General features: G+C 52.2%; 1 protein-coding gene across 4 annotated transcripts; it reads right to left on the minus strand.

Moving 5' to 3' along the window:
* Positions 1 to 4,380: 4,380 nt before the first annotated feature.
* TRIM47 (tripartite motif containing 47) lies at positions 4,381 to 8,877 on the minus strand. Of its 4 annotated transcripts, none has more exons than XM_027080717.1 (6): positions 8,128 to 8,875; positions 7,001 to 7,096; positions 6,499 to 6,729; positions 6,125 to 6,323; positions 5,607 to 5,678; positions 4,381 to 5,332 (listed from the first exon to the last, which is right to left on the minus strand). In XM_027080717.1, exons 1-6 carry the CDS (start codon positions 8,818 to 8,820, stop codon positions 4,692 to 4,694), a joined length of 1,932 nt encoding a protein of 643 aa, XP_026936518.1. In that variant the 5' UTR covers positions 8,821 to 8,875; the 3' UTR covers positions 4,381 to 4,691. The 4 variants fall into 4 exon arrangements, with proteins under 4 accessions (XP_026936518.1, XP_026936517.1, XP_026936522.1 ...); XM_027080716.1 differs by having other exon boundaries at positions 5,607 to 5,681; XM_027080721.1 differs by lacking the exon at positions 6,499 to 6,729 and having other exon boundaries at positions 5,607 to 5,681; positions 8,128 to 8,877.
* Positions 8,878 to 15,652: the final 6,775 nt, after the last annotated feature.

Below are 15,652 nucleotides of genomic sequence, written 5' to 3' on the forward strand. Positions count from 1 at the left end.
TCAGTTCTTTGGGGTGTATCCGCAGGGGTGGAGTTGCTGCCCTTTTCTTGTACAGTACTTACTACAGCTGCAATGATCACACAGCCGGTTGTGTGGCACAGGCATCTCTGTTTGGGTCACTCACCCCTGTATCCGCAGCCCCGGAGAACAGTACACCACACTGAATAAACATTGTTGAATGAGTGAGTGAAAGTGTCCAACCTTAGTGGGTGGGGCAAAATGTAAGTATCCTGACGAATTTAGGTCTGGGTTAATCTTAGCCCCCAAAGAACAAATCCATGGATCCCCCAAGGATTGACGAAACTTCCAAGAATATCAATTTTACTCATCGTTCAAGAGAAGAAGAAGAATACCAATAACACTTATTGAAAGCTCACTCTGTGCCAGACTTGTGACAAGCACTTTGCCTAAATTACCTCATTTAATCCTCAAAATAACACAGACTTCCCTGGTGGCGCAATGGTTAAGAATCCGCCTTCCAATGCAGGGGACACGGTTTCGAGCCATGGTCCGGGAATATCCCACATGCCACGGAGCAACTAAACCCGTGTGCCACAACTACTGAGCCCGCAGGCCTAGAGCCCGTGCTCCGCAACAAGAGAAGCCACAGCAATGAGAAGCCCACGCACTGCAATGAAGAGTAGGCCCCGCTCGCCACAATGAGAGAAAGCCTGCACCCAGCAACAAAGGCCCAACGCAGCCAAAAATAAATAAATAAAAATTTAAAAACTATATTCCATAATTTTATTTCATTAAAAAAAAATAAAAAATAACCCTAGGCAGTTTACTCTGTATCTCCCTCACGTGTTTCTGGCCTCCCCCAACCCACTCCCCTCTGGCAGCCACCTGTTTGTTCTCTGTCTCTGTATTTGCAGTTCTATTATTATCCCTATTTTACAAGTGAGGGGACCGAGGCATGGAGGGGACTAAGCACCCTGCCCAAAGCCATAGCAGCTGGGAAATGGCTAAAGTGGAATTTTTAGCCAAGACTTTCTGATTCCGGAACTCACACACAAAAACCATTCTCCACTGTTGGGCAGAGAAGCAAAATCAGAGATATTACCGAGTAAAATTCAAAAATTGAATGTCATTTAAAGACAAAGTACACAAGGCAGCAAAGAATGTGTCCTACCTGCCTCAGTGCTCGGGGTGTGAACTCCCTCCCTGGCCCCTTCTCTGAGGACGCTGGGAAGGAGGAGGTTGAGGCTTCTATCCAGGTGGAGACCATGAGGACCACCCACGGCCTCCTGCAGTTCTCAGGCATCTTCTGGAGGATGTGATGGTGCAGAAAGGGAGTGACCTCGTGTTCCACATTTTGAACGTTGGCATCAAATGGGAATGTGTGTGTTGGGTGTGGGGCTGACTGGGTCACAGACCCTGCAGTTAAATGCTATTTTCTTCCCAGGGGAGAAAACCCAGCACCAGTAGAGCCGTCTGCAAACCTCTGCCCCTCCCAGTTCAGCCCCATCTTCCTGGCCAGGCCCTCCTTTTTAGCCACAGTCTCAGTCCAGCCTCACCCTGTGCCTGGAAGGAGGGGAGGTGAAGAAAGGCACTTCTGTGAGTCCCCTGAGTGGGTCGGAGGAGGAGAGGGAGGGGAAAGGATGCGTCTGTCCCTTTCCTCCTGGAGTTGGGGGTTGGGGGGGGATAGTGGGAGGGGTGAGGGGTACGGGACCCAGCTGTCCTTAGTTGCCGAGAGGGGAGAGATGCTCAAGTCCGTTGGTCAGTCTGTCGTTTGGAATTCCGGAGCTCATTTTCCCACAGAAACAAAGCTCAAGTGGCGGCAGGCTCCCCGCCTGGCCCAAAGGAGCCAGACTCAGCTAATAGCAGCACAGCCTCAGAAGACCCTTCACCTTCTTCACACACTGCCATTGTCTGTGACTGGCGGGGCTCACAGATCCTCAGGCAGCTCTGGAGGAAGGGCTCTGGTGGCCGTGGAAACTGGGCCGAGGGCAGCTCTTACACAGGCTTAGCTTTGGGAAGCAGCGCGGGCGCGTATGTGCATGTGTGTTTGGACACTTTTAAGCACACGCCTCAATTTCTTCATCTGGAAACGGTAGTGGTAAAAGAAGACTTGGACTAGATCGATGGTTTTCTAAACTTTCGTCTTTTTAACAGCTTCTCTTTTTGCAAGTCATCTTGGGTAAAATCTGCTCTGATTAAAGTGTTGTTAGGGGCAGTGAGGGGCTCGACCCCTGGTTTCCCCTCCCACCCCTCCAGCCTGCCCTGCCTCATTATACCTCTTCAGAACTCCAGGTGTCCTCAGAGCATGTTTGAAAAGTCACTGGGCTGGATCCACACACACAAATACACAGACATACACCCAGGCAGGCATGAAGACCTATACACTAATGCACACACAACATACAAGCACAGACACACACACAGAGGCAGAGACATAACATAGATACACACAGACACACAAACACACACATAGGCAAAGAGATACACCCGAAAACACAGACTCTCACATACACCCCATCTCTCCGGCTCTAGTATTTTCCTAGAGTCACAGAGGAAGTTCAGGGTTGCAGCTAACACTCCATTCTGGGGCTAACACTGAAACCTAGGGGCGGGCTCAGCCAGCCCCTTGCGAGCTGTGCAGCCCTGGGTGAGCCAGTCCCCTGCTTTGAGCTGTAAATCTGTCAACACTGGGAAGTAGGATTAGGATGCATAAGGTTCGGGACTTCCCTGGTGGCGCAGTGGTTAAGGATCTGCCTGCCAGTGCAGGGGACACAGGTTCGAGCCCTGGTCCGGGAAGATCCCACATGCCTCGAAGCAACTAAGCCCGTGTACCACAATTACTGAGCCTGAGTTCTAGAGCCTGTGAGCCACAACTACCGCAGCCCACGTGCCTAGAGCCCGTGCTCCGCAACAAGAGAAGCCACCGCAATGAGAAGCCCGCACACTGCAAGGAAGAGTAGCCCCCGCTCGCGGCAACTAGAGAAAGCCCGCGTGAAGCAATGAAGACCCAACGCAGCCAAAAAAAAAAAAAAAGATGCACAAGGTTCCATGAGTCTTTGGAAGCTGGCAGTCACTCTGCAAGTGGCAGGGCCTTTGTGGCTGCAGACTTGACTAGTCAGGCCCGAATTCCAACCAGGAAGCGCAGTCCTGTGTAGGGGCCATGTCCATCTAACTCACGTTCCGTGACATGCCAGACCTTGCAGGATCAGGGACCCGAGGGTTCTCTGTAAGGGGAGTGTGTGGGGTGGGGCGTGCCAGGGTGGGGGGTGGGAGGGGCTCTGGGAAAGGTGGGAGGCTCCCATTGGTCCACGTTGTGACAGCGACAGGAGCAGCCTCCCCCATCCACCCCAGGCCCGGGGAGTTGGGGCCCTTGGCTGTCAAGGAAACCGTGTTGAGAACACAGAGCCCCAGGAGCCAGCAGGCCCCGCCCGGAAAAACAACATCCTGGCTTCTGGGGCACCAGCAGGCTCTGTGGGAGGGGTTATTTTTAGCTGGTGAGGCAGCCAGGGCAGGACTTGTATGGCCTTGCCGTCTGGCTGCATAACTCACCCATTGTCCCACCCGACCTTGGGCTCTCTGCCTGCCTCTGCTCTCCAGGCACGGCCCTCCCTGGGGTGCACCTGAGTCACAGACAACCCCAGGAGGAGGGGGCTGGCCTGGGAACACACTCACCTCGTAGCCTCAGGGAGCAAGCCTTCGCCTTGAAAGCAGAACGCGGGCATCCCAAGCTAGGATGGGGGTTCTGGAGCAGCAGGGGCACTGGGCCTTCTTGGGAGAGAGATGGAGGTTCTGCTGGGGCCCAGGGCCCAGGGTCTCCCCCCGCATGGAGGCGAAGCACCGTTCCAGCCGCACAGCTGGTGCGGAGATGGCAGGCAGCTTCCAAAGGAGGACACAGGTCATTTTAGCGTAGACGTTCTCCGCTCCAGCCGCACCCGGAGGTCAGTTCAACCACATCTCTCATGGGCTGAGAAGGTATGTGTATGAAAGAAGCTCTAGGTCTCAAACTTTCTTGCCCATGCCCAGGAGTTATGCCCTGCTCTTGGGGATGTGACGTCTGTATTTACTCCTGGGCACAAACACCATTAGGCAGGTCCAGAACGAGGCTGTGCTATCAAGGATGAAAACAGTGGGTGGGAACCAGGCTGTCCGGAGCAAACACTCGGGCAGCCAGAATGACTGTGGGGCTGGACCCCTCCGGGAGAAGCCACCTCTACCTCTCCCTGTCCAGAACCAGGAAGCAGGTGTGCCCCGAAGGGTAGGCACCCCATTTCAGCCTCCTCTTCCTGGGCCAGGGTTCTCCCTCCCAATAGGAATCTGGGACTAGGGGCTTGTTCCCTTGTCCTGCCTTTCAAGACCTGCTCTTGAAAGATGAGAAGTATTGGGAATCCTTGGTGGGTGGAGAGAAGGGTAGAAAAGGGAGTCATTCATTCGACAATTGTTTATTGAGCACCTACTATGTCCCAGGCACTGTCCCAAGAACCTGGGAGAGGAGGGGTCAGGGTAACCCTTCTCCCAGAAACAAGGCCTGCAGGGGGACAGGGTCTGGGGAGCCTCCTCCCTGAGAGGTGGAAGGCCTTGTATATGGAAGGTGGAGGCCTCTAGAAATGAGAAGCCTGGGGAATGTGTGGGACTCCAAGGCTGGTGTCTTCCCTGGGGCAAAGCAGGGGTGCAGAGAAGCAAGCTTCCCAGGAGCTGCGACTGCAGCGGGAGGAGGCCCCGTGCCCCCTGCATCACCTCCTCTTCAGCACGGATATGCAGGACTTCTTGAGGGGCCCGATCTGCAGATGGGCATCCACGCTCTCCAGGAAGAAGGCGGGCTTGAGCCTGTGTGTGAAGAGCCCCGCAAAGTGGCTGTCCAGGCGGCTCTGGAAGGGGTCAACCGGGGAGGCTGGGGTGCCACTGCGGCGGGCCCGGGAGGTCTTCAGCCTCCGCAGAAGGCTCATCTTGCCATCCCGCACGGCATAGAAGGCCAGGGTTCGGTCAGCATATTCCAGGCAGATCCCGACGGTGGGCGAGAAGGGGTGGGGCAGGAGCAACTCCAGCCCGTGGAACCAGACGGAGAAGCTGCGTCCGTTCCACTGCAGGCAGCAGGAGTGAGCATTGCGTCCAAGCCGGCCCCGGTCGTAGGGCTCTTGCGGGGAGAAGTCTTCAGCCATGACTCCCACGCTGACCCAGCCCTCAATGATCTCCACCTCCCAGTAGTAGGTGCCCCGGTCCAGGGCGCCCTCGCCCAGCACCTGCTCGCAGTGGGTGAAGCGGGTGGGCGACTCGGGGTAGTTGATGGGACACAGCACCCTCTTCACACCCTTGGTTCCAAACAGCTGCAGGAACTTGTCTGCCGTGTCGCTGTCCAGGTCCACGATGTACGCAACTGCTCCCACGGAACAGAGAGAGATGCAGGGCTCAGGTCCAAGGTCAGGTGGGACAGTCCCTCCCCTAGGGGCCCACCTCCCCAAACACAGCCTCTCCCCTCCTCTGCAACTGGCCCTCTGCAAGCAGGCCACCCTGGGGAGCACCCCATGAGCTAACCTAGTTCACTGCATGAATGAGGGACAGGAATCGAAGACCTCATGCGCCAGGGCCCAGCCCAGAAGCCTTGGGAGGGCCCCTTATGAGCAGTGGGGCGAGCCCAGGTGTCGACTTACACTTGAGGAAGTAATCCCTGGGAGCCTCACTCTCCAGGCTGTTGGCGCTTTCGGGGTCCTGGGACTCAGCATCTGCTGCAGAAGAAGAGACAGTGCAGAGGGGGTCTCCCCAGCTGCCCGTGGCTGGGCTGCTGTGCAAGGTGACCGCCCCCCACCGAACCTATGACTGAACTTCCCCTCCTCCCCCTTCCTCCCAGCACCCCAGGCCACCTGGGGACAGGCACACCCCCAAATATGGTACACTGTGTTCACACACATGCCTGGTCCTCGGGCTCTGCCCCCGCTCCACTTCCTCCCTGGGCCTCAGCCCTTCTGAAGCTAGAGGGTGGTCTAGGAGAGGCCTGCTCTGCCCCCTGGGCTGTGGCCAAAGGGGCTGACTTGTGCTCCAGCCATCGGCAGGATTTTGGGTCCCACCCTGAGCCTGGCAGTTTCCATCCTCCACTCCTGAACGGGCACCAGGCCTGGGGGCCCGTGCGGGGAGTCTGGGGAAGGATGAGTCACTTGCGGGGGGCACCCACCTTCCGTGCCTGGCTTCTGCAGCCCATCCTCGTCGCTGCCCAGCCCCTGCAGCTGCTCCCACTGGCTGGTGCAGGCTGAAGCCAGGCCATCTCGTACCACCTGCACGGCCTGGGATGACTTGGTGAAGCTGAGCTCCCTTGGGGGCCCGGGCCCAGGGCCGCACCCCTCCTCCAGGGCCAGCCTGAGCTCCAGGAGCTCCTGTGCCAGACAAACGCCCATTAAGGCCCTGCTGGCCACAGCTCCTCCTGGCTGGGGTGACACGGCGCCGCCAGGGGGCTGGCACAGCCCTGAAGCCCAGGCACCCGCTGCCTTCTCCCTCCGCTTCCCGCCTACCCCCTTCCACGTCCTCTCTGGCATGCAGAGCTGCCCTCACCTGCAGGAAGCTGACCGAGTCGGCTTCAGGGACCTGACCGAGGTTGCGGCGGGCCCGGCTGAGCCGGCTGCGCTGTCCCTCCTGCCGCCGCAGGTCGCCCTGGGAGCGGCCCAGCATGGTCGCCTCCCCCTCGTCGATGAAGGACAGCACCTCTGCCTGAAACCCCTGCAGGACGGCTGCAGCCTCGGCAAACAGCCGGCTCACCCTTTCCCGCTCTGCCACGGCTGCACTCTGCACAGGAGGACAGAGGTGGCGGTGATGAAGGCAAAGAACATCACTTCCCATACCCCACTTTCCCCCCCTGTCCTCTCGGGGGGACAGAAGCACCAGCCCCAGCTGCCCTGGATCTATGTCAGGTCAGGGGAGACACTTGTGCTCACTGGAGCCGGGCAATGCCTTGAGCGTGGGCTTCTTTAGAGTGGACGGTACCATGCTGAAAGCTCACACTGCCAGGAGGATACTGCAGGAGTGAACGGGGGCGGGGGTTAGGATGGGATCGGACCTTGATGAGGGCCACCGTGCGCCGGGACTGTGCGATGCCCGCGCCCAGCTCGTCCATGCGGTCCTCCACAGCGCTCAGGACTTTGGGCTGCTCGGCCTGTGAATGACACCCTTGAGTATGGGGTCTGGCAGAGGTCACAACCCTGCACTGGGGTCCCAGGTCTCACCAAGGGGGGAGGAGAGGGGTGACCTGGGAGGGAGTGGTATCTGGGTATAGGTGGGACTGGGAGTGGCCATGATATGCCAGAGGTGCCTCAAGCCCAGGCTGGTGCCATTCCCGAATGCCCAGGGAGAGGGCAGGCTGGCCAGCTGTGGGTTGCCTGCCTCCCCCCTTTGACTGGGGTGCAAGTAGAGGGCCATCTACGGTCCTCAGTGTTGCTCACATGCATTTGAGAACTTCCTTCAGCGGGGAAGAGGCAGAGAAAGAGAGTGAGGAGGGGGCCCTGCACAAGATGGCATTCAGCTGTCCCGGGCATCATTGTCCCCAAAGAGTCTGTGCCCCCAGCCCAGGCCTGAAAAATAGGGATTCCGGGCAAATCCCCTGGGTCTTATGAGTCACCACGCCAGGCAGGAGAGACGGAAAATCCCAAGGCAGAGGCGCCAAGACCGGGCTGGGGGCCAAAGGAAACTGGGGGCGGAGGTAATCGGCCAGGCAGCGTGTACATGCTCCCGCCACGGCCCCCGGAACAGCTGGACAGAGCGGTCTGTGTGCTCGGACCACCCTCTGCAGCACTCCTTTCGCCTGCCACACCCATCCAAACCCTCAGCCCAGGCAAACGGGGATCTGCAGGAGCTCGGCCGGCCGGCGCAGCAGCTGCGCGGCGGAAATCAGCCGCCTGGGACCACGTGGGCTTAACCCGGTTCCCGGCTGTTTAAACCCCCAAGGGCCCCCGCTCCAGCCTCAGGCCCCCAGCCCGCCCATCTTTTTCGAGTTCTCACTGGGTCCCTCCAACCCCCATTCTTGTCCCGAGCGCAATGTCCCACAGCGAGAGGAGGCCGTCAGGGCTGGAAGGGACCGCAAAAATCCTCAGATTAGAGGAGGGAATTAAGGATGAGGGTGAGGGGTCCCCGGCCCTCGGCCGCCACGCGAGGCCCGTCGCCCGCCCGCCCTCCGCGCCCGCGCCCCACCTCCTGGAGCGCGCGCTCCTGCTCCAGCGACACGAGTTCGTGGCCCCGGTGCTCCTGGGCGGCACAGGCCTCACACAGGCACACTCGCTCCGCGCGGCAGTAGCGCTCGAGCGGCCGCAGGTGGCGCGGGCACAGGCTCTCCTCCAGCCGGCGCAGCGGCGGCACCAGGCGGTGTCCGCGCAGCGCGGGGCTGCGCTCGTGCGGGCCTAGGTGCGCGGGGCAGAAGGAGGCGAAGCAGGAGAGGCAGGAGAGCGCGGCGGGTAGGGCGGCGCCCTCGGGGCACGCGTCGCAGCGCACCGGCTCTTCGCCCGCCGGCCACGGCTCCGGCGCACAGGGAGCCGACGGCTCCGGGGCGCTGGGCGGCGCACTGGGCGCCACACTGGGCGGCGCACTGGGCGCCACCGGGTCGGGGGCCCGGGCCGGGCCGGGGCCGGGCCCCGGGCCGGAGCCCTGGCGGAGCTGCAGCAACTCAGACAGCGTGTGGTTCTTGCGGAGCTGCAGGCCGTCGGGGAAGGGCTCCTGGCACAGCGGGCAGCGGGCCGTGCCTCCTGGCCCGCCGGCGCCACCCGCGCCGCGGTGCGGCCAAAGCGCGCCCAGGCAGGCGAGGCAGAAGTTGTGGCCGCAGGGCAGCGTCACTGGCTCCCGGAGCGACTCCAGGCAGATGGGGCAGCTGAAGGGGCCGCTGCCGTCCATGGCTCCTCGGTCGCGAGGCACCGCCTGTGCTGCTCCCGTCTGGGAGGGACCCGGACTGTTCGCGATGCGGCGCCGCCCCTGGGACCGAGGCCAAGGATCCGGCCCCCGCCCGCCGCCCGGCTCGGACCGCCCCCCAGCGCCACAGGCCCGCCCGCCGGCCCTGACACCCAGCCCCAGCCCGGAAAGCGCGGAGTGGCCTCTGGGCCCCGTCTGACCCCTAAGGGTTCCTGGACGAAAGGGCTGTGAGAGAGAGAGGGCAGAGAGCTGAGAAGGCAATGCGGGGGACACGCTGAAAGCAGGGAAGGAGTTCACTCCTCCATGACCCCCCATAAACTCCCCCACCCCGTGGCCAGCCAGGAGGGGCTGGGTGACCCCACTGTGTTCCGCAGGCACCTTTGCACTCCAGACCCCTCCGCAGCACCTTTAAGCAAAGTTGCTGAGCTGCTGAAGGCGGGGGTGGGGGGAAACTGCTGATATGCGCATGTTTTTGCCCCTGTTTAACCCGGGTGGGAAACTTGGGCTTCTCTAAACTTGAAATGGGAAGTTGATATCCTCCAGGTCCAACGTCCTGGGAATTCAGTTACGGTCCACCGACACTCATGTGGTGTGCCTGGGGCTAGGGATGTGGGTTCCCCAAGTGGAGGCATTTGCTGAGACTCCTTCAACTATGCACTCAAAATGGTGCATTTTATTATACATAAACTATACCTCGATAATGTTAAATTTAAAAAAATAGAATGGCAACAAAATAACAAAAGTAGCATTGGGTTGTAACCCAAAGTATAAAATAAACATCCATGAGTTCATGCTGGTGTAAATAAATGACTGGATAAATAAATAAATGAGGGAGAATGGACAAATTTCCCATTCAGAGGAATTCCAAAAAGTTTTGGTAAATACTCCAAGGTGGAGAATGGCTTCCCACTCCTTAAGTATAGACGGTGCATAGTGACTTTCTTCCAAAGGGAGCAGAAGAGTAACTTTACAATGGAGAAACCTGATGAAAACCACATCAAGGTCAACGTCAACAGTGATAAGTCATGTCGGCAGTAAGTACCCTTGATATGATGTGGTCTTCCTACCCAGAAGTCCATAATCCCACTCTAATTATGACTAAAACTTTAGACAAATCCCAATAAGACACAGACTACACAGCACCTGACCAGAACCCCTTGAAACTGTCAAGGTCATCAAACAAAAGCAGGGAAAGTCTGAAAAATTGTCACAGCCAAGAGAAGCCCAAGGAGACATGATAACTAAATGTAATGTGTATTCTGGACGTGTTCCTGAGAGAGAAAAAGGATGTTAGGGGGAAACTAAGGCAATTTGAATAAATTATGGAATATAGCTAATTGGGGCAATGCTTCCTACCCCCAGGCCTGCAGACTTCTGCTGATGAGAGGCCAAAGTGGAAGGAATAAAGTGGTGGAGAGGATTGATCCACCTAGAGGTGGGGATTAGCCTTTCTTGCTCTGCCAGGGGGCCCTCTTGAAGCCTGGTGTAGTCTCAGAAGCCTTTCCAGAATAATGCTTTTAAATGCACAAAATAAAATGCAGAAGATTCCATGGCAACCAATTACATTGAAATACAGGTTCAAAATACAAAGAAAGAAATTTGTGATAAAGTAATATATGTGTTTCTTTAACACAAGAACAAATAACAAGATCTGATGGAGGCCTAAGAATTACTGTATTTTTGAAATAGTGATGAATGTAAACATATTTCAAGTTCTCTGTCACCTCTGTAATGTGCAATGAAAAATCTGTAAGTTTTTTTTTAATTTAATTTTATTTAGTTTTTATGCAGAAGGTTCTTATTAGTTATCTATTTTACACATATTAGTGTATACATGTCAATCCAATCTCCCAATTCATCCCCACCCCCCGCCACTTCCCCCCTTGGTGTCCATATGTTTGTTCTCGACATCTGTGTCTCAATTTCTGCCCTGCAAACCGGTTCATCTGTACCATTTTCCTAGGTTCCACAAACATGCGTTAATATACGATATTTGTTTTTCTCTTTCTGACTTACTTCACTCTGTATGACAGTCTCTAGATCCATCCACGTCTCAACAAATGACTCAATTTTGTTCCTTTTTATGGCTGAGTAATATTCCATTGTACATATGTACCACATCTTCTTTATCCATTCTTCTGTCGATGGGCATTTAGGTTGCTTCCATGACCTGGCTATTGTAAATAGTGCTGCAATGAACACTGGGATGCATGTGTCTTTTTGAATTATGGTTTTCTCTGGGTATATATGCCCAGTAGTGGGATTGCTGGATCATATGGTAATTCTATTTTTAGTTTTTTAAGGAACCTCCATAGTGGCTGTATCAATTTACATTCCCACCAACAGTGCAAGAGGGTTCCCTTTTCTCCACACCCTCTCCAACATTTGTTGTTTGTAGATTTTCTGATGATACCCATTCTAACTGGTGTGAGGTGATACCTCATTGTAGTTTTGATTTGCATTTCTCGAATAATTAGTGATGTTGAGCAGCTTTTCATGTACTTCTTGGCCATCTGTATGTCTTCTTTGGAGAAGTGTCTATTTAGGTCTTCTGCCCATTTTTGGATTGGGTTGTTTGTTTCTTTAATATTGAGCTGCATGAGCTGTTTATATATTTTGGAGATTAATCCTTTGTCTGTTGATTCATTTGCAAATATTTTCTCCCATTCTGAGGGTTGTCTTTTCGTCTTGTTTATGGTTTCCTTTGCTGTGCAAAAGCTTTGAAGTTTTCATTAGGTCCCATTTGTTTATTTTTGTTTTTATTTCCATTACTCTAGGAGGTGGATCAAAAAAGATCTTGCTGTGATTTATGTCAAAGAATGTTCTTCCTATGTTTTCCTCTAAGAGTTTTATAGTGTCTGGTCTTACATTTAGGTCTCGAATCTATTTTGAGTTTATTTTTCTGTATGGTATTAAGGAGTGTTCTAATTTCATTCTTTTACACATAGCTGTCCAGTTTTCCCAGCACCACGTATTGAAGAGACTGTCTTTTCTCCATTGTAAATCCTTGCCTCCTTTGTCATAGATTAGTTGACCATAGGTGTGTGGGTTTATCTCTGGGCTTTCTATCCTGTTCCATTGATCTATAGTTCTGTTTTTGTGCCAGTACCATATTGTCTTGATTACTGTAGCTTTGTAGTATAGTCTGAAGTCAGGGAGTCTGATTCCTCCACCTCCGTTTTTTTCCCTCAAGACTGCTTTGGCTATTCGGGGTCTTTTGTGTCTCCATACAAATTCTAAGATGTTGTGTTCTAGTTCCATAAAAAATGCCATTTGTAATTTGATAGGGATTGCATTGAGTTTGTAGATTGCTTTGGGTAGTATAGTCATTTTCACAATATTGATTCTTCCAATCCAAGAGCATGGTATATCTCTCCATCTGTTGGTATCATCTTTAATTTCTTTCATTAGTGTCTTATAGTTTTCTGCATACAGGTCTTTTGTCTCCCTAGGTAGGTTTATTCCTGGGTATTTTATTCTTTTTGTTGCAATGGTAAATGGGAGTGTTTCCTTAATTTCTCTTTCAGATTTTTCATCATTAGTGTATAGGAATGCAAGAGATTTCTGTACATTAATTTTGTATACTGCAACTTTACCAAATTCATTGATTAGCTCTAGTAGTTTTCTGGTAGCATCTTTAGGATTCTCTATGTATAGTATCATGTCATCTGCAAACAGTGACTGTTTTACTTCTTCTTTTCCAATTTGTATTCCTTTTATTTCTTTTTCTTCTCTGATTGCTGTGGCTAGGACTTCCAAAACTATGTTGAATAATAGTGGTGAGAGTGGACATCCTTGTCTTTTTCCTGATCTGAGAGGAAATGCTTTCAGTTTTTCACCATTGAGAATGATGTTTGCTGTGGGTTTGTCATATATGGCCTTTATTATGTTGAGGTAGTTTCCCTCTATGCCCACTTTCTGGAGAGTTTTTATCATAAATTGGTGTTGAATTTTGTCAAAAGCTTTTTCTGCATCTATTGAGATGATCATATGGTTTTTCTTCTTCAATTTGTTAATAAGGTGTATCACATTGATTGATTTGCATATATTGAAGAATCCTTGCATCCCTGGGATAAATCCCACTTTATCATGGTGTACAATCCTTTTAATGTGTTGTTGGATTCCGTTTGCTAGTATTTTGTTGAGGATTTTTGCATCTATATTCATCAATGATATTGGTCTGTAATTTTCTTTTTTTTTTTTTTTTGCGGTACGCAGGCCTCTCACTGTTGTGGCCTCTCCTGTTGCGGAGCACAGGCTCTGGACGCACAGGCTCAGCGGCCATGTCTCACGGGCCCCACTCCATGGCATGTGGGATCTTCCCAGACCAGGGCATGAACCCATGTCCCCTGCATTGGCAGGCAGACTCTCAACCACTGTGCCACCAGGGAAGCCCGTAATTTTCTTTTTTTGTAGTATCTTTGTCTGGTTTTGGTATCAGGGTGATGGTGGCCTCATAGAATGAGTTTGGGAGTGCTCCTTCCTCTGCAATTTTTTGGAAGAGTTTGAGAAGGATAGCTGTTAGCTCTTCTCTAAATGTTTGATAGAATTCACCTGTGAAGCCATCTGGTCCTGGAGTTTTTGTTTGTTGGAAGATTTTTAATCACAGTTTCAATTTAATTACTTGTGATTGGTCTGTTCATATTTTCTATTTCTTCCTGTTCAGTCTTGGAAGGTTATACCTCTCTAAGAATTTGTCCATTTCTTCCAGGTTGTCCATTTTATTGGCATAGAGTTGCTTGTAGTAGTCTCTTATGATGTTTTGTATTTCTGCAGTGTCGTAACTTCTCCTTTTTCATTTCTAATTTTATTTGAGTCCTCTCCCTCTTTTCCTTGATGAGTCTGGCTAATGGTTTTTCAATTTTGTTTATCTTCTCAAAGAACCAGGTTTTAGGTTTATTGATCTTTGCTATTGTTTTCTTTGTTTCTATTTATTTCTGCTCTGATCTTTATGATTTCTTTCCTTCTGCTAACTTTGGGTTTTGTTTGTTCTTCTTTCTCTAGTTCCTTTAGGTGTAAGTTTAGATTGTTTATTTGAGATTTTTCTTGTTACTTGAGGTAGGCTTGTATTGCTATAAATTTCCCTCCTAGAACTGCTTTTGTTGCATCCCATAGGTTTTAGATTATCGTATTTTCGTTGTAATTTGTCTCTAGGTATTTTTTGAAAAAAATCTGTAATTTCTATTGGTGACAAGTCACAGCTGTTGCTAATATCACTGCAGTGTGTTTTCTCCATTTGTAATAGAAATGCTAAGTATCTGTTAGAGGACAGTGAAAATAAAGAGGATTTCCCCCCTAAGACCCCGGGTTAAAAATGTCTAATTTAGGGAGAATTCCCTGGCAGTCCAGTGGTTAGGACGTGGCAGTTTCATTGCCATGGCCTGGGTTCAATCCCTGGTTGGGGAGCTAAGATCCTGCAGCACGGCCAAGAAAAAAAAAAAAAAAGTCTAATTTAGAAAGATGCTATGCAGAGCCTCCTGGAAAGAGAGAAGAAAACTAAGATCTATTACGTATTAAGAGAGGTGGGATCCACTCCTGGGGGATTTGTGGGAAGTGGGGGGAGGGCAGGAAACCATGAAGGTCTGCATGGAGGAAGTAGCATTTGAGCTGGGCATTCACAGACTGCTAGGGCTCAGGCATGCAGAAACTAGGGTGGGAAAAGATCTTCTGGGCAGAGCAGCAGAGGGACCCAGGCTGGGTGTGCCTAGTTTGGCAGGAAGGCAGGTAATGAGTTCCATAAGTTGGTTTCCACCAGGAGCACTTGATCTGGACGGTCCCTTGTTTGCCGAGACCCAGCAACAGTTCAGAGGCTCAGGCATCAGCGCCACCCTGCTCGGCAGCCTGGCAGCGAGGATGCCTGGGCTTGCTGAGACCACAGACCCGCCTGGCTCTGGAGGGGAAAGAAGGGTGCCACTCAGGTTTGGGGGTGCTCAGGGATGAGGCCCAGCCAGCCCTCTGCTCCCCACCCCACAGCCTGTTCAGGAAGATGTGCTCCCTCAGGAAAGCTTGGAGATGTGATTTGCCAGGGTGGCTGCATTTTGACACTTCATTTCCATTACGGTAGCTTTAAGTTGCCCAATATATTCATTATTCTTGAAATGACTTGGCTCTTAAGGGGAAAGGGCAACTGACACTCTGCTCATGCCTGCATCTCACTCTGCCCTTGCCAGGACTGTCACGAAGGAGGGGAAATAGAATTCCAATAGGTTACATATCTTGCCAGAGGTCACATAACTAGTCCTGTGGAGGAGGTGGAATTTAAACCCAGAAGGTGCAACCTGAAAGTAATCCTAAACCTCATATCATAAATGACCTTGTCTGGCTGCAGTACTGCTTACCAAAAAAAAAAAACAACAAAAAAGTCAAACAGAAACAAAAACAAACAAGCAAAAGCAGTTGAGCAAATGATAGCACTTAGCAAGCCACGCCTGGCTTTGCTTGCATCTCTGAAAAAAAATGGAAATGGGATCCAAGACATGTCCCACAGTAGCACGTCTTCTTTATGCTACTGACGTGCTTTAAAACACTTGTTTATTTCAAAGTACTATATTTAGGAGTATCTAAAAACTAAACAATTTAATCAGGCTTATAACAAAAACTGGCAGTCCCATGTCCTACCTCCTCCAGATTCTTGCTCCCGTGGACAACCAGGTTCAACTCTTAACCGTCTCTTCCAGCACTTACCTCCTCGTCTCTAAAGCACGTGCTTATAAGCCTTGAATACGTGAATGTCTGTGCTCGTATTTCTGGAAATTTTGATTCTTTATCGCTTCTCCTTAGTGTTGAGCTCCCTGTTGCTTGGATCCCAGGTCTCCCT

This window comes from Aethalodelphis obliquidens, unplaced genomic scaffold, assembly GCF_003676395.1.
Source record: "Aethalodelphis obliquidens isolate GAN/ISIS:26980383/991018 unplaced genomic scaffold, ASM367639v1 scaffold44, whole genome shotgun sequence".
NCBI lineage: Eukaryota > Metazoa > Chordata > Mammalia > Artiodactyla > Delphinidae > Aethalodelphis > Aethalodelphis obliquidens.

Coding starts and splice junctions, on each gene's coding strand:
- TRIM47 (XM_027080716.1), bottom strand. CDS start 8,820: ATGGACGGCAGCGGCCCCTTCAGCTGCCCCATCTGCCTGGAGTCGCTC. Junction 6,730..7,000: donor GCACGGTGGCCCTCATCAAG/GTCCGATCCCAT, acceptor CCTCCTGTGCAG/AGTGCAGCCGTGGCAGAGCG. Junction 5,682..6,124: donor GCAGAAGCCAGGCACGGAAG/GTGGGTGCCCCC, acceptor CTTCTTCTGCAG/CAGATGCTGAGTCCCAGGAC.